Raw genomic sequence first — 23486 nt, 5'->3', positions numbered from 1 at the left:
GCAGTTATTTTGCGCCTTTTTTGGCCAACACGCTTCTTGCGACCCTGTTGGCTATTTGCCATGAAACGCTTGATTGTTCGGTGATCAAGCTTCAAAAGTTTGGAAATTTCAAGACTGCTGCCTCCCTCTGCAAGACATCTCACAATTTTGGACTTTTCAGAGCCCGTCAAATCTCTCTCCTGACCCATTTTGCCAAAGGAAAGGAAGTTGCCTAATAATTAAGCACACCTTATATAGGGTGTTGATGTCATTAGTCAACACCCCTCCTCATTACAGAGATGCACATCACCAGATTTACTTAATTGGTAGCTGGCCCTCAAGCCTATGCAGCTTGGAGTAGGACAACATGTATAAAAAGTATCAAAGTGATCAAAATACGCATTTACCTAATAATTCAGCACACAGTGTATATGCAGCATCGAAACCAAGCTCATTGCATATGCACAGCATCGCAATCAAGGCAATAACATAAATAAAACACCAAAACCAAAGTTCATTACATAAATACAGCACCAGAATCAAGCTAACATAATACAGCATCAGACTAAGATCACAATATGAATACATACCCAAGCTCATTACATATACAGCACCAGACCAAGTTCACAACATAACTACAGAAACAGAACCATGCTCAAAACATAAACACAGAACCAAAACAAAGTTCATTTTATATACAGCACCAGAACTAAGCTCAAAACAGAAACACAGCACCAAAACAAAGATCATTATGTATACAGCACTAGTCTAAACTCACAACATAACTACAGCAACAGAGCCAAGCTCATAACTTAAACACAGCACAAAACAAGGATCATTATGTATACAGCAACAGGCTAAATTCACAACCAAAGCAACAGAACCAAGATGACATAAATACAACAACAGATATCAAAATTTTAAAAAAACGGAATACTCGGGAGCCACGAGAATAAAATATGAGGGTGAACTGGCCACTTTTGACATGGTGTCGGGTCCTCTTTAATTAGATCAATGTCATTTTTGTAAACATTTCTAGATTATTTATTGTTTTTATCAGTTTTATGGTGTCGCCCATTCATACCTTCTCTTTCTTACATTATGTAGGGTGTAACACTTTGTATCTGTGTCTATAACGTTAAATAACTATGTACAAATATAGAGTTCAGCAGAATTGTGTCATTGTTGCTCTTTAGGAAGCGTTCAGAATCGCGTGCCTCATTCTGTTTAGGAAATAAGTACTTTCCTTTATGTATATGGCCTCTGCCCAAGAATGTGATAAACACCTCCTTGCTTTACTGGGGGAGGGACGCTGGATCTGATCATACAGCCTGCTGCTCCTAGCTTGGTTTGTGTTACAGTAAAGCAGCCTCTGAATTGTTCTGATACCGGCTCGGCTCATTACAAGAAGACATGGGGGTGTGGAGTTTTATTATGGGAGCTGTTATTTTGCTCCTGATCCTGGTCGCCATCTGTTTCCTTCTTTATTGTGGCTACATCTACTACATGCACATGAAGTATGACCACATCCCAGGTCCCCCTCGAGACAGGTAAGGAGTTTGTAGCGAGTAAACAGAAAAACATACCGCTGACATTAGCTTTTTTGATTTGCATGGAGAACATTTAGATTTCATATGTGCAGGTGTCAAGTATAGGCACATCACCATCTCCTATAGTTTAGCAATAGGGAGTACAGGGCCTACAGTCATGCCGGAACCCTGTACCTGGGTCTAAAGCCCCCGTCACACTAAGCGAGATCGCTGCTAAGTCACAAGTTTTGTGACGCAACAGCGACCTCAGCAGCGATCTCGCTACGTTTGACACTTAGCAGCGACCAGGCCCCTGCTGTGAGATCGCTGGTCATGTCGGAATGGTCTGGACATTTCTTTGATCGTTGAGGTCCCGCTGGGTTGCATGCATCGGTGTGTTTGACACCTTACCAACGACCTTGTTGACGACTCAGACACAGAAACACATAGGCGTGCATCGTTATACAGATCGTTACGGGTCGCCGCATCGTTGTTGCGTCGTTGGGAAGATCTGACTGTTTGACGTCTCACCAGCAATCACATAGCGACGCAGCAACGATCCCTGAAAGGTCGTATCGTTGTCGGGATCGCTGTAGCGTCGCTTAGTGTGACGAGGCCTTAAGTCTAACACAGATAAGAGTTCTTTACAAAGGTATTGTACTGGTGCATTATTTACCATGCATGCTAAATACTACCAACATAATCAGTGGCATAACTAGAGGTTGATGGCCCTGGTGCAAAATTTAGACCTCGGTCCCCACCAGCATATTGGTCAGATGTATGGACCCTTGTAGCGTATCATATAAAGACTTACATGTTACCCTCCATAATGTAATACTGTCTTCCATCCTGTACTAAAGTCACTCATCCTGGACCCCTTCCTGATATAATGTCCTCCACTGAGGCCCTTTCTAATAATAATGTCCTCAATCCTGTGCCCCTTCCAATACTAATGTCCCCATCCTGGGCCTTTTGCAGTAATAATGTTCAGCATCCTGTGCCCCTTCCAGTAAGAATGTTCCTCATGCTAGGCCCCTTTCAGTAATAATGTCCCCCATCCTGGGCCTCTTGCACTAATAATGTCCAGCATCCTGTGCCCCTTCCAGTAAGAATGTTCCTCATCCTAGGCCCCCTTGCTGCTATAATGTTCCCCATCGTGAGCCCCTTATTGTAATAATATCCCTATCATGCCCCCTTCCTCATATAATATTCCCCATCCTGGGCACCTTCCTTGTATAATGTCCCCCATCCTGGTATAATGTCCCCATTCGGTCATTTTTCAGTAATAATGCTCCCCATCCTGGGCTCTTCCAGGTCTAATATCCCCCCTCTTGGGACCATCCTGTAATAATGTTCCTTGTTTTCTAACACATTTAAAAAAAAAAAAAGTTTCTTCTCACGTTACTCTGCTCCCATGACGCGAGACGTCCTCTTCTATAGCTGGCGCAGAGGCCGGCAGCTGACTTCGACGTTTTTGCTATGGGCGGCGCATGATGTCATTGCTATGCTATGCTATGCACCGCCTGTGACTGCCACTCCTACGTCTGCTGCCAGCGTGCATTGCAGTGCAGGGACTCAGCGGGTCTCTGCGCTGCAATACATTTCAGCTGAATGTGCGTTCTCTGACACACATCCAGCTGAAATAGTCGCTGGAGCCTAGGTGAGCCCCCCCTCCCTGCACAAGCCCGCTTGTGGTCGCACCCTCTGCGATTGTGATCATTATGCCCCTGGTCATTATATATGGCAGGTACATTTGATCCAGCAGTTTTAGGCTGGGGCAACACAGAGACATGTGTTGCATGATAGCAATTCTCAGACACTTTAACAAAAACAAGTGTGCAACTTGCTGTCACTTGGCTATTTAGTAAAAAACAGCTACACTGCAGCCATTTCGTATTCACATGCAATCTGCATTAAAGTCTATAGCAAGTGTGTGACGTGCAACTTGTAACCAGCGATAGAAAATCAAACACATTTGGAAACATTTGCAACTCTCTTTCGCAGGTGTGGAAGGTCACAGGATGCAAAGCGATCTCAAAGTCGCACTACATATATCGCCGTGTGTCCCCAGTCTTAATCGGCATCACAGTTGCCTATCTCAATTATACAGTAGCCAAACGCTCAACTGTTAAAAGTTACAGCTCTGTAGGGATCTTGGAGGGTTAAGAAAATGCAAAGTTTATTCAAAATTAGCAGAACTTTTTTTTTTTACAATTATTAAAAAAGTTTCCTAGGTCCTAGACATGGATGGTCCATCCTTCCGATAGGTCATAAATATCAGGTTGTTGGGGGTTCGATACTCGGCACCCTCACCGATCAGCTTTTGAAGCGCTCGGATGTCCACAGTGCAGAAAGCTATAACCCCACAGTGTGCAGAGCCATAACCCCACACCTCTATACACCGTCCATTCTCGTGTACTGCACCTCAGCTCCTATTGAAGTGAACATGATCTGAACTGCAGAACGGCCACTCCCGAGTACATTTATTTATTTTTTTTGCAGTCACGCTCCTGGACAATATTATTATGTATACGTTGGTGAATAACAAGTCAGCTGAGTTTCTTCCGAGTAACTTTTTACTTCCGAGTAACTTCCGAGTATCTTCCAAGTAACTTTTTTTCAAAAATGCCGAGTCATCAAAAAAACTTGTTCTCCTGGTTGTAGCAGCTGTAATGAGCTTCTGTATATGAGGTTACTGTGTTACACAACACTCTTCACTTGGTCCATACATATAGCTATTTATTGAATTAGATCATTAATGAGATATCTTTTAAAGTGATCATTGCAAAAATGCCAGAAAATCAGCATATGTACACCCATGGTCATAATAAAGCTTAAGTAACAGCATCAAAGCGATGAATAATTATGTCATGCAGACTTTGTATATTTTTCAGTTTCTTGTTTGGACACTCACCCACAATAATTAAGCAGATGAGGAATAACATGGTCATATATGACACCTTTCTAGAATGGTAAGTTATCAGATAATGACCCGTGATAATTCATTACTAGCTGTTCCGAAAGGTCCCGCTCTCCACTTCTATAAAGTGGGTACGACTATAAGGAGTAAACGCCACTCCACAGCGCAATCTCACACTCAGCCGAGCTCTCTTGTGTTCTCTGTGAGAGCCACCAAATAAAAGGATCGGATGCTGAACTTCCAATGGCAGGATCCTTCTCTTCTCCAACATCATCTATTGAGGGAGAGTTCGGAGACTCTCATACAAATTAGATGGTAGAGTGATTCATCTGAAATCAGCGAATTCAGACAACTTTAATCTAATGTGATGGGGCTTTTATATTCTACGGAGACATTGGGTTCTTTAGAGCTACAAAGCAAAACTATATAAGATTTTAGCCCCTATTTATCACTCTTTTTCTTTCTTTTTTAGTAAAAATTAGAATTTTAAACATTTTTGTTTTTACACCCAAATCAATATGGCTTTTTTTTATTATATTCATGCTATTTCTTTTAGTCCATGTCGTTTTTTGGGGGGGTTTGTTCAACATTATTGGCGTGGCTTTCATTATCTAGATATTTTTGGCTGATTCAACACCTGCATCTTTTGTAAATATAGAAAATGTTTTAAGCAATGATACCTCCAAGGAGTACAAAATCTAAGGCTCAAGATTAATGTGGGGCATTGTAAAGCTTATTAAAAGAGATATTGCAACATTTTATATTAACAAAGGCTCAAAAGGCACACAAAAAAAAGCATTTTTCAACTTGTATCAAATTAATAAAACATTGTGCGTCATTTTGAAGAATGAAGTGTAAAGTCTATCAGCGAAAACAGAAAACTTCATAAAAATGGGGTATGAAAGTTGTAAAGTACATTTGCAACAGCTGGAGAATCAGAAATAGGAAGCTACACACGTGGTCAAAATTGTTGGTACCCCTCATTTAATGAAAGAAAAACCCACAATGGTCACAGAAATAACTTGAATCTGACAAAAGTAATAATAAATTAAAAATCTATGAAAATGAACAAATGAAAGTCAGACATTGCTTTTCAACCCTTCTTCCACAGAATGTTTTTAAAAAAATTAACTCATGAGATCGGCCTGGACAGAAATGATGGTACCCCTGAAAATAATGTGACAAAAGGGACATGTTAAATCAAGTTGTGTCCACTAATTAGCATCACAGGTGTCTACAATCTTGTAATCAGTCAGTGGGCCTGTATATAGGGCTACAGATACTCACTGTGCTGTTTAGTGACATTGTGTGTACCACATTCAACATGGACCAGAGGAAGCAAAGGAAAGAGTTGTCTCGGGAGATTAGAAAGAAAATTATTAACAAGCATGTTAAAGGTAAAGGTTATAAGACCATCTCCAAGCAGCTTGATGTTCCTGTGACTACAGTTGCACATATTATTCAGAAATTTAGGATCCATGGGACTGTAGCCAACCTCCCTGGATGTGGCTGCAGGAGGAAAATTGGTGACAAATCAAAGAGACGGATAATACAAATGGTAACAAAAGAGCCCAGGAAAACTTCTAAAGAGATTAAAGGTGAACTTCAAACTCAAGGAACATCAGTGTCAGATCACACCATCCGTCATTGTTTGATCCAAAGTGAACTTCATGGGAGACAACCAAGGAGAACACCATTGTTGAAAAAAATCATAAAAAAGCCAGACTGGAATCTTCCAAACTACATGTTGACAAGTTTTTGGCAAGGCACATCAGCTCTATGTTCACAGACGGAAAAATGAAGCATATCAAGAAAAGAACACTGTCCCTACTGTGAAACATGGAGGAGGCTCTGTTATGTTCTGGGGCTGCTTTGCTGCATCTGGCACAGGGTGTCTTGAATCTGTGCAGGGTACAATGAAATCTCAAGACTATCAAGGGATTCTAGAGAGAAATGTGCTGCCCAGTGTCAGAAAGCTTGCTTTCAGTCGCAGGTCATGGGTCTTGCAACAGGATAATGACCCAAAACACACAGCTAAAAACACCCAAGAATGGCTAAGAGGAAAACATTGGACTATTCTGAAGTGGCCTTCTATGAGCCCTGACCTAAATCCTATGGAGCATCTTTGGAAAGAGCTGAAACATGCCGTCTGGAAAAGGCCACCTTCAAACACGAGACAACTGGAGCAGTTTGCTCATGAGGAGTGGGCCAAAATACCTGTGGAGAGGTGCAGAAGTCTCATTGACAGTTACAGGAATCGTTTGATTGCAGTGATTGCCTCAAAAGGTTGTTCAACAAAATATTAAGTTAAGAAGAACCATCATTTCTGTCCAGGCCGATTTCATGAGTTTAATTTTTTAAAAATTCTGTGGAAGCAGAAAAGTAATGTCTGACTTTCATTTGTTCATTTTCATAGATTTTTAAGTTATTACTTTTGTCAGATTCAAGTTATTTCTGTGACCATTGTGGGTTTTCCTTTCATTAAACGAGGGGTACCAACAATTTTGACCATGTGTGTATAGGCAGATAATAGGACTGTTAGTATAGTACAAAAAAGGACAGACCTAAAAAAGTGGCAAAACTGTAATAAACATTTAAGAAAAAGCTTCAATACTTGTGACATAGAGTGTTGGGTACACAACTTGTAATGTCCTAGTAAGAATGGACTATTATTGGTTTGCACTGTAGCTATTTGGTTGGGCTTGAAAGATTATCCTTTTCCTTCCTGGATCAGTCCATGGGAAGGATACATTATTATACATAGGCTATATATACCTCTGCACAGATTATCTTTTAGGAAATAGGTGGGATGTGAGGCAAGCAAGGGGGAAAGGGAGAAGTGAATATAATGAGGGTGGAGAGGGGGGTGGGGATAGTACAGTTAGATCGTTAGAGAAGAATAGGATGCTAAATAACCTCAAAGTTTTATCTTGCATGCTGACCAACGCAAGAAGCCTGACCAATAAGGCGGATGAGCTGCAGGCGCTTATATCGGAGGAGAGGTATGACATCGTAGGTATAACAGAGACTTGGCTAGACGATAGCTACGACTGGGCGGTAAATTTATTAGATTATAGTTTATTTAGAAGGGACCGGAAACAGGGGAAAGGCGGAGGAGTCTGCTTATATGTAAAGTCATGTCTAAAGCCCAGACTAAGGGAAGATATAGGAGAGGGAGAAGAGGGGGTCGAGTCCATGTGGGTAGAGATAGAGGGGGCAAAAAATAATAATAAAATATTACTGGGGGTCTGCTATAAGCCACCAAATATAACAGAGGAGAATGAGAATCTGCTATTAGGACAAATAGACAAAGTAGCAAAACATAATGAAGTGATTGTAATGGGGGATTTCAACTACCCGGATATTGACTGGGAAACAGAAACCTGTAGATCGCAGAAAGGAAAAAGGTTCTTGACAAATATTAAGGATAATTATCTCTCCCAACTAGTGCAGGAACCAACGAGAGGGAAGGCCGTGTTGGACTTAATATTGACTAATAGGCCTGATAGAATAACTGAGGTACAGATAGGGGGGCACCTAGGTAATAGCGATCATAATATTATCGACTTCAAAATGCCCTTCAGTAGGGTTATCAATAAGGGAACAACAAAAACATTAAACTTTAGGAGGGCGAAGTTTGATCAGCTGATAGAAAACCTTCAACTTATTGACTGGGACAAAGTACTTAATCAAAGGAATACGAATAGTAAATGGGAAACCTTCAAAAGAATTCTGAATACTCAGTGCGAGAGGTATATACCGTATGGGAATAAAAGGGCCAGAAATAAGAGGAAACCAATATGGTTGAACAAGAACGTAAAAGGGGCGTTAAATAGCAAAAAAGAGGCATTCAAGAGATTAAAACAGGAAAACAGCAAGGAGGCACTAATGTGTTACAAGGAAAAAACGAGAACCTGTAAAAAACAAATAAAAATAGCGAAGGAGGAAACAGAGAGACGTATTGCTAGGGAAAGTAGATCAAATCCCAAACTGTTCTTTACGTATATAAATAGTAAAAGGATTAAATCGGATAATATTGGACCGATAAAAAGTGAGGAAGGCAAAATCATAGAGAAAGATGAGGATAAAGCTAATCTATTAAATAATTTTTTTTCGACAACTTTCACAAAGGAAATAGAACTAACAGGAGAAATGAGAAGTGACAAACTTAATCCTCCACTAAGTATGACTAATCTAACCCAAGCTGGGGTACAGAAACGCCTCAGTAACATTAAAATAAACAAATCACCAGGACCTGATGGCATACACCCACGGGTACTAAGGGAACTAAGTAATGTGATAGACAGACCGTTATATCTTATATTTAAGGACTCTGTTGAGACTGGGTCTGTACCACTTGAATGGCGACAGGCGAATGTAGTGGCAATATTCAAAAAGGGAGCGAAAAGTAACACCGGAAACTATCGGCCGGTGAGTCTGACGTCCGTTGTGGGCAAAATTTTTGAAAGCTTCATTAAAGAGGCAATTACGGAGCATCTTGATGCTAATAATCTTTTAATCCCGAACCAACATGGATTCATGAGGAATCGCTCCTGCCAAACAAACCTGATTGACTTCTACGAGGAGGTTAGCTCTCGAGTAGATCAGGGGGAACCAGTGGATGTCGTGTATCTCGACTTCTCAAAAGCGTTCGATAGCGTGCCACATAATAGGTTGGTATACAAAATGAGAATGATGGGGCTGGGGGAAAATGTCTGCAAGTGGGTAGCTAACTGGCTAAAGGATAGAAGGCAGAGGGTGGTTATAAATGGAATATACTCAGATTGGGTAAGCGTCACTAGTGGGGTACCACAGGGGTCTGTACTAGGCCCAATGTTATTTAATATCTTTATTAACGACATAGTCAACGGGATAAATAGTAAAATATCAATATTTGCAGATGACACAAAGTTATGTAAAACAATTAATACAAAAGAGGACAGTGCAGACCTACAGAGGGATTTGGATAAGCTGGGTAGGTGGAGCATTAAATGGCAAATGAGGTTTAACAAGGAGAAATGTAAGGTCATACATATGGGAAGGAAAAATGGAAGTCACCAGTACTCACTGAATGGGAAATCATTGGGGAATTCAGAGATGGAGAAGGACTTGGGCATCTTAATTGATAGCAAACTAAATTGGAGTGCCCAAAGTCAGGCCGCTGCTGTAAGGGCAAACAGGGTAATGGGATGTATCAGAAGAGGTATAGCTGCAAAGGAGGAGAACATTGTTCTTCCACTGTACAAAGCACTGGTCAGACCACACTTGGAATACTGTGCTCAGTTATGGGCCCCAATATATAGAAAGGATATAAATGAGCTTGAAAAGGTACAAAGGAGGGCAACAAAATTAATAAAGGGAATGGAGGGACTGCAATACCCAGAGAGGTTGGCAAAACTAGGACTATTCAGCCTGGAAAAGAGAAGGTTGAGGGGGGACATAATAAATGTGTACAAATATGTTAGGGGACAGTATAGAGATCTTGCCCGGGATTTGTTCAAAAGGAGGGATATTACGGTAACAAGAGGGCATTCACTAAGACTGGAAGAGAAAAGGTTTCAGCACCAGCATAGGAAGGGGTTCTTTACGGTAAGAGCAGTGAGAATATGGAATTCACTGAGTGAGGAGACGGTAATGTCGGATTCACTACACCAGTTCAAGCGGGGACTGGATGCATTTCTAGATACCAGGCAGATTTCAGCGTATACTTAAAAATAAAATAAAATAGTAAGTTGATACAGGGATTTATTCTGACTGCTGGTTTCAGAGTCGGGAGGGAATTTTTCCTCAGGTGAAGATTGGCCAAATCATTTGGGGTTTTTGCTCTCCTCTGGATCAACTTTAGCAATTACAGAACTAACAGGTCGAACTTGATGGACGCAAGTCTTTATTCGGCTTTACAAACTATGTTACTATGTTACTATGTTCATTTGCTTCCTAAATGCAAAGTTACCGTAAGTAAATTTCTAAATAGTCTTCATTAAAAAATTTCTACCATTTTGCTGTTGCAGAGTGTCTTTAAGCCCTTTACCTAGCTTAGCACTTTCTGAAAATTCTACAAATCCATGAGGGCTCTTGCATTTGGTTCTAATGGCCCTTTCTGCTCTACCCTCCCTTATCTCAGAGTTAGAGATAGCAGGAGGGGGTTGTACACTGATCACCACAATGTGCACAGTGGAGAAAGCATCTATGGTCTCAGGGACAGCACAGGCACCTCAGGATATAGAAAAGGAGGGAAGTACATGAAGAATAAATTGCAGGATAGAAGCTGTGATGGCTCATCTACCTATGCCATGGTCATGGTGGCTGAAAAGTCAGAGCTACACCAATGACCCGATTTCTGGGAAAGCTACATACTAAAAGAGGTTGTATTGTATCTATCGTTTCCTCTTAGGATTGGTTAACTCACACGTTTCTGTAATGTCATAATAGCATTTTTCTTCTAGGGTCGAGAAGTACGGTCCAGTGATACGGGTTAATGGATTACACTATGTAATGGTCCTTGTTGTCAGCCCAGAAGGAGTTAAGGCAAGTAATCAAACATGTCTATGTAGTCAGATAAGTCACAAAGCACTCTGTGCCACTTATTGAGGTGCCTAAGATGTCAATGTGTTTGCCCAAGCCAACAATGTCCCCAAGTCTACCATATCTATACGGTCTATCCACAGCTAATATTCCCTGTGTCAATGTATCTAAGCCAATAGAACTGAATATACTTTTCTTACTTTACCTACTGTATATGACCGGCTGGGCCTGATAATCACTACAGGCTATATTCACATAATGTTTTATGACTGTAGAAAAAGAAATAGCACTTCATAGAGTACAATCAGGAACACAATAAAGGTGAAGCTAATAATTAAAATCTAACATGATACAGTTATGCTGTGAAAACAAATAGCTGTAGTTGGGCATCAGCCGGTCCTCTCCTCTCCTGATCTCCTGAATTGGGTTTAGTGATCAGTTTAGTGATAGGAGAAAAACACTGAACCATGTGCTATGGTTTATATTAGAGTGTAAGCAAAAACAATGCGTTTTGGGGACGAACTGTCCCCTTCATCAGGTATATCACATCAATCTTTCGTTGTGTTTTGGGCATGGACCGTCCCCTTTGTTAGGTATATCTTATCAATAATCTTTCATCACATTTTGGGGACCAATCTTATAGCGCTTTGGGAACAAACCATCCCCTTTGTCAGGTAATCAAACCAATTTTTTTATGTGTTTCAGTATTTAGTAGAAGTAGATGCCTGACGAGAGGGACGGTCCATCCCTGAAATGCATCTGTCTTTGCTTATACCTGAATAAAAGTCATAGCACATGGCTCAGTGTCTGGATTCCTTTGGGGTAATTGGCTCCTTTTACACTGAACTCAAGTTTTTCTCCAAACACTACTGTGACGATACAGCTTATAAGCTTAATCAGCCAGATGACTAGATTTGTTAAGCCAAGAGAAATACGCTATTGTGTTTGTGTTGACTTGTGATTCTATGTGTATTTCTTTGGCTAGTGAAGAAGGACAGTGACTCAGCGTGGAACAATGAATGTTTGCTAAATATGTTGATTAACCTTTGTGTGGACCCTGTGGCTTGTTGACTCACAAGACAGGAGGACAAACTATGCAAAATCATTAAATGCTCAAACAATGAGACCTGAGCACTGCCCTTCCCCCCAATCTGTGACTGATGACCTTAGCCACATATGTAAATATAAAAAGTTGTTTTCTATCTTGCTGCAAAGAGAATCAAGGAAAAGCAAAAGATCAGTCAGACTCTCTCACACCATCAGCTTGGTAGCATGGCTTTATCCAAAGAGACACAAGATTTGGATTCTACATGATTCTAGCCTAAGGGTATATAGCCCTGACTGGAAAGATACGGATCTGCTCCACTGACCATCAGAGAGCCCATGGATATATTTGGGGAGACCAGGTTGGGATGATGAAGTCACCTGGCCCCATGGATATGTTGTTTGGGGTTTCCAGGTGGGACCCTCCGGTCGCCTGGAACCCGTGGATACATTCGGAGAAGCCAGATTGGGACCAGCCAGTCATCTGGCCCCCATGGAAACTCTTGGAGAGGCCAGGGTGGGACCCTTGGGTCTCCTGGCCTTGTACCTCAATGGACTGCTAGCTTCCTAAGCTTGCCATTACCATCTCTCTGAAGGGGCCTGACAGAAGCAGGGGGCCACTGGTTGAGGTAGTTGGCCCTGGAAGTCCCAAAGTCGCAGCTGTTCTATCCCAGGCGGGCCAGCGGAAGACGGAGACTGTGTAATGTTGTACCATCTTGGGTACTTGCTGGGACTGTTCTGTGTGTTTATTGTCCGTTTTGTGGTTCAATAAAGTATTGCCACACTGTTTTACCCTCACCCTGTATTGTCTGAGTAGTATTATGCCCACGGAAGACCCCATGTCTTCACAACTACACATTAAGTTTTTGTCACGTTAGTGGCTCTGTCGGGGCTTCCATCTGAAGTCCTGAAATACGGAATTCGGATGGAATCCTAATGGAGCCATTCGCTACAAAGAGGCAGATAAAGTCCTTTTGTACTCCTATTTAACTGGCACTCTTTCCACCAGTGACATTGGAGCAAGGCAAAAGTTCAATAAAGCGGCATAACACGCTTTTATCTGCTTGCACTTTGTAATTTGTCTGGCCTCCATTTCAGCAGTGTTCAAATTATATTTAGGTGACACAAAAAGACGGGCGCTATCGGAAAGGAGGCCCGACTCTGTCTGACTTAATGTACTGAGTGGCATCGTCAAGGTTCCTTCCAGATCCTGAACAGTGTTCAGATGGAAGCTTCTACTAAGCCACTAATATGGGGCAGAAGCGTAATGTGAACATAACCAAAATCACACAGCGGGTTAATACTCATGTTTTTATTCTATTTTACATTGATAGTTATTTTCTTTATAGGAATTCTTGATGTCACCCAAATACACCAAAGATCCTTTCTATAAACGCATTGAAAATTTGTTTGGAACAAGGTAACAATGGCTTACAGATTTTACAGAACATTTCCTCTTTTGCAACTTTGTTTCAGTGCATCTAAAATAAAAAAGTGAAGCAACTTTTACTTTGCAAACACAGGCAGCCATATATGCTGAACTCTGTCCCCAGCTACCAGCAAAGATTAATAATCAATTTCTGAAGACCTGGGAAAATAATTGTTGCAAATCTGTCCTTTTAGTTTAGGACACAGTAACTGGCGACTCAATGGGATGGTGTCCAGTACAGAGAGAGTTAAAGAATAATTCCCAAAATAACAAGTTATGCCCATTCATATATTCTGAGAACCGGGCTCTGTGAATCTGTCTTGAATGGAGCAGAGTTGTACATGGCCGGCCTCCGCTCCATTCATTGTCTATGGAACAGCTGTATAAGTCGAGTATTGCGATCAGCACTATCCGGCAGTCCCATGAACAATTAATGGAGCGTTTCTTGTGTTATAGGGAATCTGTCACTGGGTTTTTGCTATGTAATCTGAAACAAAACCCAAGAAAAAACTAAATGAGCATATACCCTACAATAAGTAAATAGCAATAGTACATGTAAATAACATAGGGGGCTTTTGATTAAAAAAGGGCATAAAAGCCATCCCACCACGACAAGGTGCACCCATCGGAACAGTCCTATCCTGTCTCTACTATTAAAACCTTACCTTGTGTAAAATGATGTCAATGTGAATAAGAGCAGAGCAAATCAGGGCCCCAACTGAGACACCCATCCATGGGAAGCTATACAGATGAAATACATAGTGGTTGTACTCCGAACAGTCAGTAAGTCATCCCCTGTGCTATCGGTAGGGGATAAGGTATTACCTTGATACAACCCCTGAAAGTGTTCAGTCCATAAAAATCCCTCTGTATATATTCTGTATATATATAATAAACTGATGATTACTGTATCTAGTGCATGTTTTACATTTATTACCATTTTTTTTATCCCTTTTACAGATTTATGGGAACGGGTTTAGTGACAGATCGAGATTACGAGCATTGGCACAAACAGAGGAGGATTATGGACCCAGCATTCAGCAGAACGTAAGAACTTCTTTTTGAAACCTTAATTCTTGATGGTATCATTACACGACTGCTTCTCCATAGGTGGGTCAGTTGCCAATCTAGTACTGGTGCATCCAGGCTCTCCTCAAAAGGTGCTGTTAAAGGTGAGCGCAGCGGCTCTGCCCAAGTAGACGGCACGAGCCGCTCAGAGCGGTTGTGCTCACTGATTCTCTGCAGTCCTTTTAATGTGACATCAGCGCTGCAGACAATACCAGGCGCAGCGGCGGAGACTCGAGCAGGGTGAGTAAAGAACACTTTGTTTTGTTTAAAGCAGACCACCTGGGTACACAGGTTTTCTGAAACCAGCAAACCCCTTTAACGTTACTTTATATTTCTCTAATGTAATAACAGTAAGATATTTTTCACTGCTTTAGGTTTTCCCTTAGACACTCAAAGACCTGGCGATTTTTTGTTTTTGCGCTTTTGTTTTTTTTCTCACCTTCTTCCAAGTGAACTCTCACGATGAGTTGTAGTTTTATATTTTACAATATAATGTTCAGAAAAATGAAAGAAAAAATCCAAGTGGGATGGAATTTAAAAGAAACAACACTAATTCTGCTGTTGTTTTTAGTGTTGGTTTTCCACCCTAACATTTAAGTAACCTTGGTCTACGGGTCAGTATGGTTAAGGTGATACCAAATTTTTTATTAAAAAAACTTTGGCCACAGTTACCATAACTAATTTGTTATTTTTTTGTGTTTGTATTTATGGAGTAAATATTCAAATATGTTATTTGTTACAATTACTTACGCAGAAATACTAAACCTTTTTTTTTTTCAATTTTTCTGTTTTTGTTTTGGGGAAAAGGGTGGTTTAAACTTTTTTTTTTTTTTTTGGGGGGGGTGAGGGGTTATATCTTTTCCAATTTCTTTTATTTATTTATTTTTATTACATTTTTTAATTAATCCTCTTGATTGACCTTAACCTGAGATTACTTGATCGCCGGTACAAAAAATGTTAAATTGTAATGCACTGTGAAATCTCCTATGAAGCCCGGCCACAGAATTCTATCATGGCAGACATGGGATCTACTGAGGACACTCCATACAAATAGTGCACACATGCGCCATACATGTCCGCAGATGTTACTGAAGGGTTAAAGGGATTGTACACCACAGTTCATTTCCAAATCAAGGTGATTGTCGCTGTTGAGGTCTCACCTACACAATTAGCAGGTATGTTTATTTACTAATAACTTCTTGTACCAGTGACCACAAGGTCTATACATGTAATAGACACAATAGCTGTGGTCACCAGCAATTATTCCGTATGGCATGGTGGTCCTGTTCATAATACAGAACAGAACGTCGTAAATTGGTGCGCATTTGTATAGAGGATGTGAGGACAAAAGCCAAGGATAGGAGAAGAAAGAGTCTGTACTTTTTGAATAATCCCTCTTTATTAGAAGGGGACCCTCAATGACAAGCTGAATGGAGGACCTATTACTTGTCTTAAATTTGTAGATTTTTTACCTACTGTGAATGCCGCTGTTCTCCTGAATCCGGCGATACTTTTCTTCTGTTCCTGCTCCTCTCCGTTCCTGAGATATGGCCTCCTCAAACCTGTATATAAATCTAGTCTTGTTAGCCAAATGGGAATGATGCCCAACTTTCTCCTGTGGGTGTGTCTACCGAGAACCACGCCCACTTTGTTAACAAGACTGGTTGTATCTACAGGAAAGAAAAGGTCATATCCCAGGAACGAAGAGGAGCAGAAACAAAAGAAAAATAACACTGGATTCAGAAGAACAGCGGCATTTACACCAGATTAAAAAAATATATATATTTATGGAAAGAAACAGGTCCCCTTTAAAGGAACACAATGGAAAAAGCAACAAAAATGCATATCTAAGCAATTTATGCCTCATTAAAGAACTCTAAAAACAGCAGTGTACAAAAATCAACATCAGAATTCAATGTCATTATTTCATTATTTTATTTCAAAGTTACCTGATAGGATTAATGGGAACATTCAACGAAAAAGCAGAAGACCTGGTGGAGAAGCTGGGGGATAAGGCAGATGGAAAGTGTCAGGTTGGAATGCACGAGATGCTGAGCAGACTCACCCTGGATGTCATTGCCAAGGTACCTATGGACAATCCTAAAATTTGTGTCATAGAATATTGGAAAACTGGGTTTATATCATAAATAGAGATGAGCGTTGTTCTACTCGAACTGTTCGCCAATCTCAAATTCGAGCTGTTTTGGGCGGTGTTCGAGCCGTTCGGCGAACACGAACAATTTGAGAAAAATTCGGCTGTTCGAGGTTATGTTCGATAACTGTTCGTGCACCAAAATCATAACTGGATTTTTTCTCAGTAATGATGAAAATTAATGTTAATACGCAGTTTGAGTGTACAGCGGGGCGGGAGGAGGGGCAGGGGATGGATCTCTGCAGGAACAATGAAGATCTCCATTTTTTTTTCTCTTTCCCACATTTACAGTGGGGAGGTGCAATCTGACAGCCTATCAGCAGCGCACACACGGAGCGAAGTGCTTTTTTTCACACAAGCAAGGGCATGTGTGATTGGCAGTGTATGTCACATGTCCTTGCCCTATAAGACCAAGCCATTTTCCCCGTCGCCACCATTTTCTCACTGCTGCAGCTGCGTGTTAGACGGCACCGCTGTTGCTGTGTGCGCTATACCTTGTTAATTTCAAGCCAATTTTCGCACAAATATACAGATAGCTTGGGAGTAGGGAATAGTTGTGATTGCAGTCCTTTTAAGGACTAGGTTACAGCATTTCCTACGACTTTTATCAGGCAGGTCTGTGCTCTTAAATAGATAGGTTGTGGGAGTAAAGACTAATTGTAATTGGAGTCCTTTTCAGGACTAGGTTACATCAGTTCCTATCAGTTTTTGCCAGGCAGGTCTGTGCCAGTGCTGTGCAAGTTTTTTTCACAGCATTTGGCTGAATCTAGCAAAGCTAATCCTTTTTGGCCTATTGCAGAGTGTGTTAGTCAGTGGAGTAACCTATCTGTGTTGCAAGATATACCACCTGTGTATAGAATACCAATTTTTTTACTGCACCTAGTGAAGTAAAATCTTTTGGGCATAGCATCATTCTATTAGTCCATCTATACTGACCTCCATCAGGTTGCAAACTGAATCTAATTTTTTTCTGCATCTAGCTCTGAAAAAATATTTGGCCTTCTAGCAGTGTGTGGGACTTGTTCTATTAGTCCATCTATACTGACCTCCATCAGGTTGCAAACTGAATATATTTTTTTCTGCATCTACCTCTGAAAAAATATTGGGCTTCTAGCTGTGTGTGGGACTTGTTGTATTAGTCCATCTATACTGACCTCCATCAGGTTGCAAACTGAATATATTTTTTTCTGCATCTACCTCTGAAAAAATATTGGGCTTCTAGCTGTGTGTGGGACTTGTTGTATTAGTCCATCTATACTGACCTCCATCAGGTTGCAAACTGAATATATTTTTTTCTGCATCTACCTCTGAAAAAATATTGGGCATCTAGCTGTGTGTGGGTCTTGTTCTATTAATCCATCTATACAGACCTCCATCAGGTTGCAAACTGAATATAATTTTTTTCTGCATCTAGCTCTGAAAAAATATTTGGCCTTCTAGCAGTGTGTGGGACTTTCTCTGTTAGTCCATCTATACTGACCTCCATCAGGTTGCAAATTAAAAATAATTTTTATCTGCATCTACAGTACCTCTGAAAAAATATTTGGGCTTCTAGCTGTGTGTGGGACTTGATGTATTAGTCCATCTATACTGACCTCCATCAGGTTGCAAACTGAATATATTTTTTTCTGCATCTACCTCTGAAAAAATATTGGGATTCTAGCTGTGTGTGGGACTTGTTGTATTAGTCCATCTATACTGACCTCCATCAGGTTGCAAACTGAATATATTTTTTTCTGCATCTACCTCTGAAAAAATATTGGGCATCTAGCTGTGTGTGGGTCTTGTTCTATTAATCCATCTATACAGACCTCCATCAGGTTGCAAACTGAATATAATTTTTTTCTGCATCTAGCTCTGAAAAAATATTTGGCCTTCTAGCAGTGTGTGGGACTTTCTCTGTTAGTCCATCTATACTGACCTCCATCAGGTTGCAAATTAAAAATAATTTTTATCTGCATCTACAGTACCTCTGAAAAAATATTTGGGCTTCTAGCTGTGTGTGGGACTTGATGTATTAGTCCATCTATACTGACCTCCATCAGGTTGCAAACTGAATATATTTTTTTCTGCATCTACCTCTGAAAAAATATTGGGCTTCTAGCTGTGTGTGGGACTTGTTGTATTAGTCCATCTATACTGACCTCCATCAGGTTGCAAACTGAATATATTTTTTTCTGCATCTACCTCTGAAAAAATATTGGGCTTCTAGCTGTGTGTGGGTCTTGTTCTATTAATCCATCTATACAGACCTCCATCAGGTTGCAAACTGAATATAATTTTTTTCTGCATCTAGCTCTGAAAAAATATTTGGCCTTCTAGTAGTGTGTGGGACTTTCTCTGTTAGTCCATCTATACTGACCTCCATCAGGTTGCAAACTGAATATATTTTTTTCTGCATCTACCTCTGAAAAAATATTGGGCTTCTAGCAGTGTGTGGGTCTTGTTCTATTAATCCATCTATACTGACCTCCATCAGGTTGCAAACTGAATATAATTTTTTTCTGCATCTAGCTCTGAAAAAATATTTGGCGTTCTAGTAGTGTGTCGGACTTTCTCTATTAGTCCATCTATACTGACCTCCATCAGGTTGCAAATTAAAAATAATTTTTATCTGCATCTACAGTACCTCTGAAAAAATATTTGGGCTTCTAGCTGTGTGTGGGACTTGTTGTATTAGTCCATCTATACTGACCTCCATCAGGTTGCAAACTGAATATATTTTTTTCTGCATCTACCTCTGAAAAAATATTGGGCTTCTAGCTGTGTGTGGGACTTGTTCTATTAGTCCATCTATACTGACCTCCATCAGGTTGCAAACTGAATATATTTTTTTCTGCATCTACCTCTGAAAAAATATTGGGCTTCTAGCTGTGTGTGGGTCTTGTTCTATTAATCCATCTATACAGACCTCCATCAGGTTGCAAACTGAATATAATTTTTTTCTGCATCTAGCTCTGAAAAAATATTTGGCCTTCTAGCAGTGTGTGGGACTTGTTCTATTAGTCCACCTATACTGACCTCCATCAGGTTGCAAACTGAATATATTTTTTTCTGCATCTACCTCTGAAAAAATATTGGGCTTCTAGCTGTGTGTGGGACTTGTTGTATTAGTCCATCTATACTGACCTCCATCGGGTTGCAAATTGAATATAATTTTTTTCTGCATCTAACCCAGCCAATAGTTTTGGCCTAATACCACAGTTTGGCCACTCAGCTCTGCTCGGTTACCATCCATTGTTTTTTTGTGCAAACAACTCCAGAGTTGTGAATTAGTTAACCACCAAAATGAGTGGAAAAAGGCCTGCTGCTGGTGGAAAGGGGAATAGGCGTGTTGGGAAGGGGAAAAAAGGTTGTGTCCGTGGGGTAGGTGTTAAAGCAACAGTAACATCTGCAGAAGAAAGACCATCTTCCAGCCAAACTAAAATGTCTACTTCTTTTAGCGGACAATGTGATAAGATCCCTTTCTTACGGCCACGCCAATCGCTACAAATTCCAGATGAGGCACAAAAACAGCAGGTGCTTCAACGGATATCAAGTGCTCCTTTAAGTGGGCTCTCCTCCACATCAACTTCAACATCACAAATACTCCAGTCCTCAAAGGTGTCACCCCAATCGCACTTGCTTCCTCACAGCTCCCAAATCTCCAGCTGCCCGTCTGAGTATGAGGTAGAACAGATGGTTGAGTCTGCAGGGCTGTTTACTCATACTATAGCCTGGGAATCAGAGGTCGACTCCAGCGCTTCTGTGAATCCAGACGAGGAAATGATCTGCACTGATGCCCAGAATCTTTATGAGTCGGATCCAGGACCAGACGCAGAAGGTTCTGACCATAATGTAGACCCTCATTCCCAAACTGTAACTCCTGTTGGTGGAGACAATGAGGAAGACGATGATAAGACTCAAATACCTGATTGGAGCGACAACTTTAGTTTTTTGTCAGGGCAGGAACAGGTTGGCTCTGAGGACGACGGGTGTGATAACGCACAGGGTGATGATGATGAGGTTGGAGATCCCACTTACTGTCAACCCACAGTCAGCCAAGAGATGAGGTCAGCAGAGGAGGTGGAGGAAGATGCTAGTGACGACGAGGTCAGGTTGCGCCTTCCTGGACAGAGACGTAGTACTGGAAGCACGTCAACAACTGCATCCTCAAACACAACTCTGCCTCTCACCACAAGTCGTGGTGGCTCTTCAGGTCGCATGTGTGCTAAGCCTTGCATAGCCTGGGCATTTTTTCAGATCGATAAAGATGACCCAACTCGTGTTATCTGTAACATTTGTCAGCAAAAGCTAAGTAGAGGCCAAAAAATACATAGTTTGAGTACTTCATGCATGAACCGGCACATGGACATGAAGCATAAGTTGCAGTGGGAAGCTCAGTGTGCTACAATGCGGCCTAGCCGGCCGGGCCAACCACCGTCTGCCATATCTTGTGCATCCGCGGCCTCTTCATCCTCTGTGACTGGGGGGACAGCAGTCACACCTGTTTTGGGGCGCAGACCTGCCACCTCTTTACCCGCAACAGCCAGCGTGATTGGCAGGTCATCATTTTCTTTGGAGGTGGGAACACCAGCTGGTGTTGAGCGCTGTCCGACATCGATAGCACCACCTTTGGATCAAGGCAACCTAACATGTCCGCCTGCATCTTCCTCACAGACCGGCAGTTTGCCGGGGACACCCTTATCAACCCCGTCTAAGCACAATAGCCAGCCCTCGGTCCCTCAGATGTGGACAAGTAAAAGACCATTTCCTCCTAGCTATGAGAAAGCTAAGAGGTTGAATTTCACCATCTGCAAGCTCTTGGCTACAGAAATGCTGCCTTTCCGCCTGGTGGACACAGAGGATTTTCGAGACCTTATGTCCGTCGCAGTGCCCCAGTACCAGATGCCCAGTCGGCACTACTTCTCAAAGAAAGGTGTGCCTGCGCTCCACCAGCATGTCGCACACAACATCACCGCTTCTTTGAGAAACTCTGTGTGTGACAGGGTGCATTTCACCACAGACACTTGGACGAGTAGGCATGGACAGGGGCGTTACATGTCGCTGACTGGGCACTGGGTAACTATGGTGACAGCAGGACAAGGGGCTGCTGTCCAAGTCTTGCCGTCCCCACGAGTTGTGCGTCAATCCTCTTTATGTCAAAGTTCCTCCACTGCTTCTGCCTCCTCAACCTCCTCTCGGTCTTCCACCTGCACCCAAAGCCTGTCTGGTCATGCCACAAGCTTTCTAACTGCGCAGAAGGGATCCTGCACACCTCCTTACTATGCTGGCAGTAGGGCTCAACGTCATCAGGCGGTTTTTACATTGAAATGTCTGGGAAATGTGAGTCACACAGCTGAGGAGTTGTGGTCAGCTCTGGAGAACCAATTTCATGAATGGTTGTCTCCACTGGACCTGAAACCAGGGAAGGCCGTGTGCGACAATGCTGCAAACCTGGGTGCGGCCCTTCGCCGGGGCAATGTCACACACGTGCCTTGTATGGCTCACGTGTTGAACCTGGTTGTCCAGCAATTTTTAGCCCACTATCCCAGACTAGATGGCCTTCTGCAGAGGGCACGGTCGCTGTGTGCTCACTTCCGCCGTTCGCATCCCGCAGCTCAGCGACTTACATCTCTACAGAAGTCGTTGGGCCTGCCACTTCACCGGCTAAAATGCGATGTGCCTACCCGGTGGAATTCAACTCTGCACATGTTGCAGCGACTGTGGCAGCACCGACAAGCCCTGGTGCAATACGTTCTGACGTATAGCCTGGGCCAACGAGATTCAGAGGTGGGGCAAATCACGCTGGAGGAGTGGTCTCAGATCAGGGACCTATGCACCCTTCTGCACAGTTTTGAAATGGCGACGAAGATGTTTAGTGCTGACGATGCCATTATCAGCATGACTATTCCGGTGATTTACATGCTGGAGCACATGTTAAACAGAATTCGGAGTCAGGTGGTGGCACAAGAGGAGGTGGAGGAAGTAGAGGAGGAGGAGTTGTATGCGGAAGGGCTAACATCTGCAAGGTCCAGACGGTCGGCAGCACCAAGGCGGCAGGCATGTGAGGGTGGGGGAGATGGTTTTACCAGGGCGCATGGTAGCAGCCAAACTAGTGAGGAAGGTGCAGGAGCCCAGGAAGAAGTGGAGGACGAACTGATGGAAGACTCATCAGATGAGGGAGACCTTGATCACATTTCTGTTGTGCGAGGTTGGGGGGAGAGGACAGAGGAAGGAAGCATGATTGTTACCTCGCCACCAACACAACAGGGACTTGGTGCTCCTGGATGCGCAACACACATGAGTGCCTTCTTGCTGCACTACCTGCAACATGACCCTCGAATTGTGAGAATTAGAAATAATCCTGACTACTGGGTTGCCACACTGTTAGATCCCCGGTACAAAAGTAAATTTGCAGAAATTATTCCTGCCATAGAAAGGGATGCACGCATGCAGGAGTATCAGCAGAGACTGTTGCAGAATCTTACATGTGCTTTTCCACAAAATACCAGTGGTGCACGTAGTGAATCTCACAGTTCCAACTTGCCAACCGTGGGACCGTCAAGTGTTCAGCACTCAAACCGTAACAGAACCACAGTATCTGCTGGTAACATTAATTTTGCGGAATCATTTCACCACTTTTTTAGCCCATCCTTTGCAAGGCCACAGGAGACAAGAAGTCTGACACATAGTCAACGCCTAGAGACGATGGTACAGGAGTATCTCCAAGTAAACATTGAAGCCACGACTGTGTCACTGGACCCTTGCTCTTTTTGGGCTTCCAATCTGGATAAATGGCCGGAGCTAGCCACTTACGCCTTGGAGATCTTGTCATGCCCCGCAGCCAGCGTTCTGTCT

General features: G+C 42.2%; 1 protein-coding gene across 2 annotated transcripts in view; it reads left to right on the top strand.

Moving 5' to 3' along the window:
• Window positions 1-1262: 1262 nt before the first annotated feature.
• Window positions 1263-23486, top strand: part of LOC141153590 (cholesterol 24-hydroxylase-like) — a 34714-nt gene continuing 12490 nt past the window's right edge. Inside the window, exons 1-6 of one of the 2 annotated variants that reach the window (XM_073638540.1) lie at window positions 1263-1529; window positions 4403-4480; window positions 10875-10956; window positions 13347-13417; window positions 14387-14473; window positions 16440-16578. In XM_073638540.1, the coding sequence (XP_073494641.1) occupies window positions 1393-1529; window positions 4403-4480; window positions 10875-10956; window positions 13347-13417; window positions 14387-14473; window positions 16440-16578 (594 nt within the window). In that variant the 5' untranslated portion in view covers window positions 1263-1392. The remainder of the gene's footprint in view (window positions 1530-4402; window positions 4481-10874; window positions 10957-13346; window positions 13418-14386; window positions 14474-16439; window positions 16579-23486) is intronic. The other variant, XM_073638541.1, reaches the window with a different exon arrangement.

This window comes from Phyllobates terribilis, unplaced genomic scaffold (assembly GCF_046119375.1).
Source record: "Phyllobates terribilis strain yellow unplaced genomic scaffold, ASM4611937v1 Scaffold_7__3_contigs__length_470593459, whole genome shotgun sequence".
Taxonomy (NCBI): domain Eukaryota; kingdom Metazoa; phylum Chordata; class Amphibia; order Anura; family Dendrobatidae; genus Phyllobates; species Phyllobates terribilis.
This window is presented reverse-complemented; position numbering and strand designations above follow the sequence as displayed.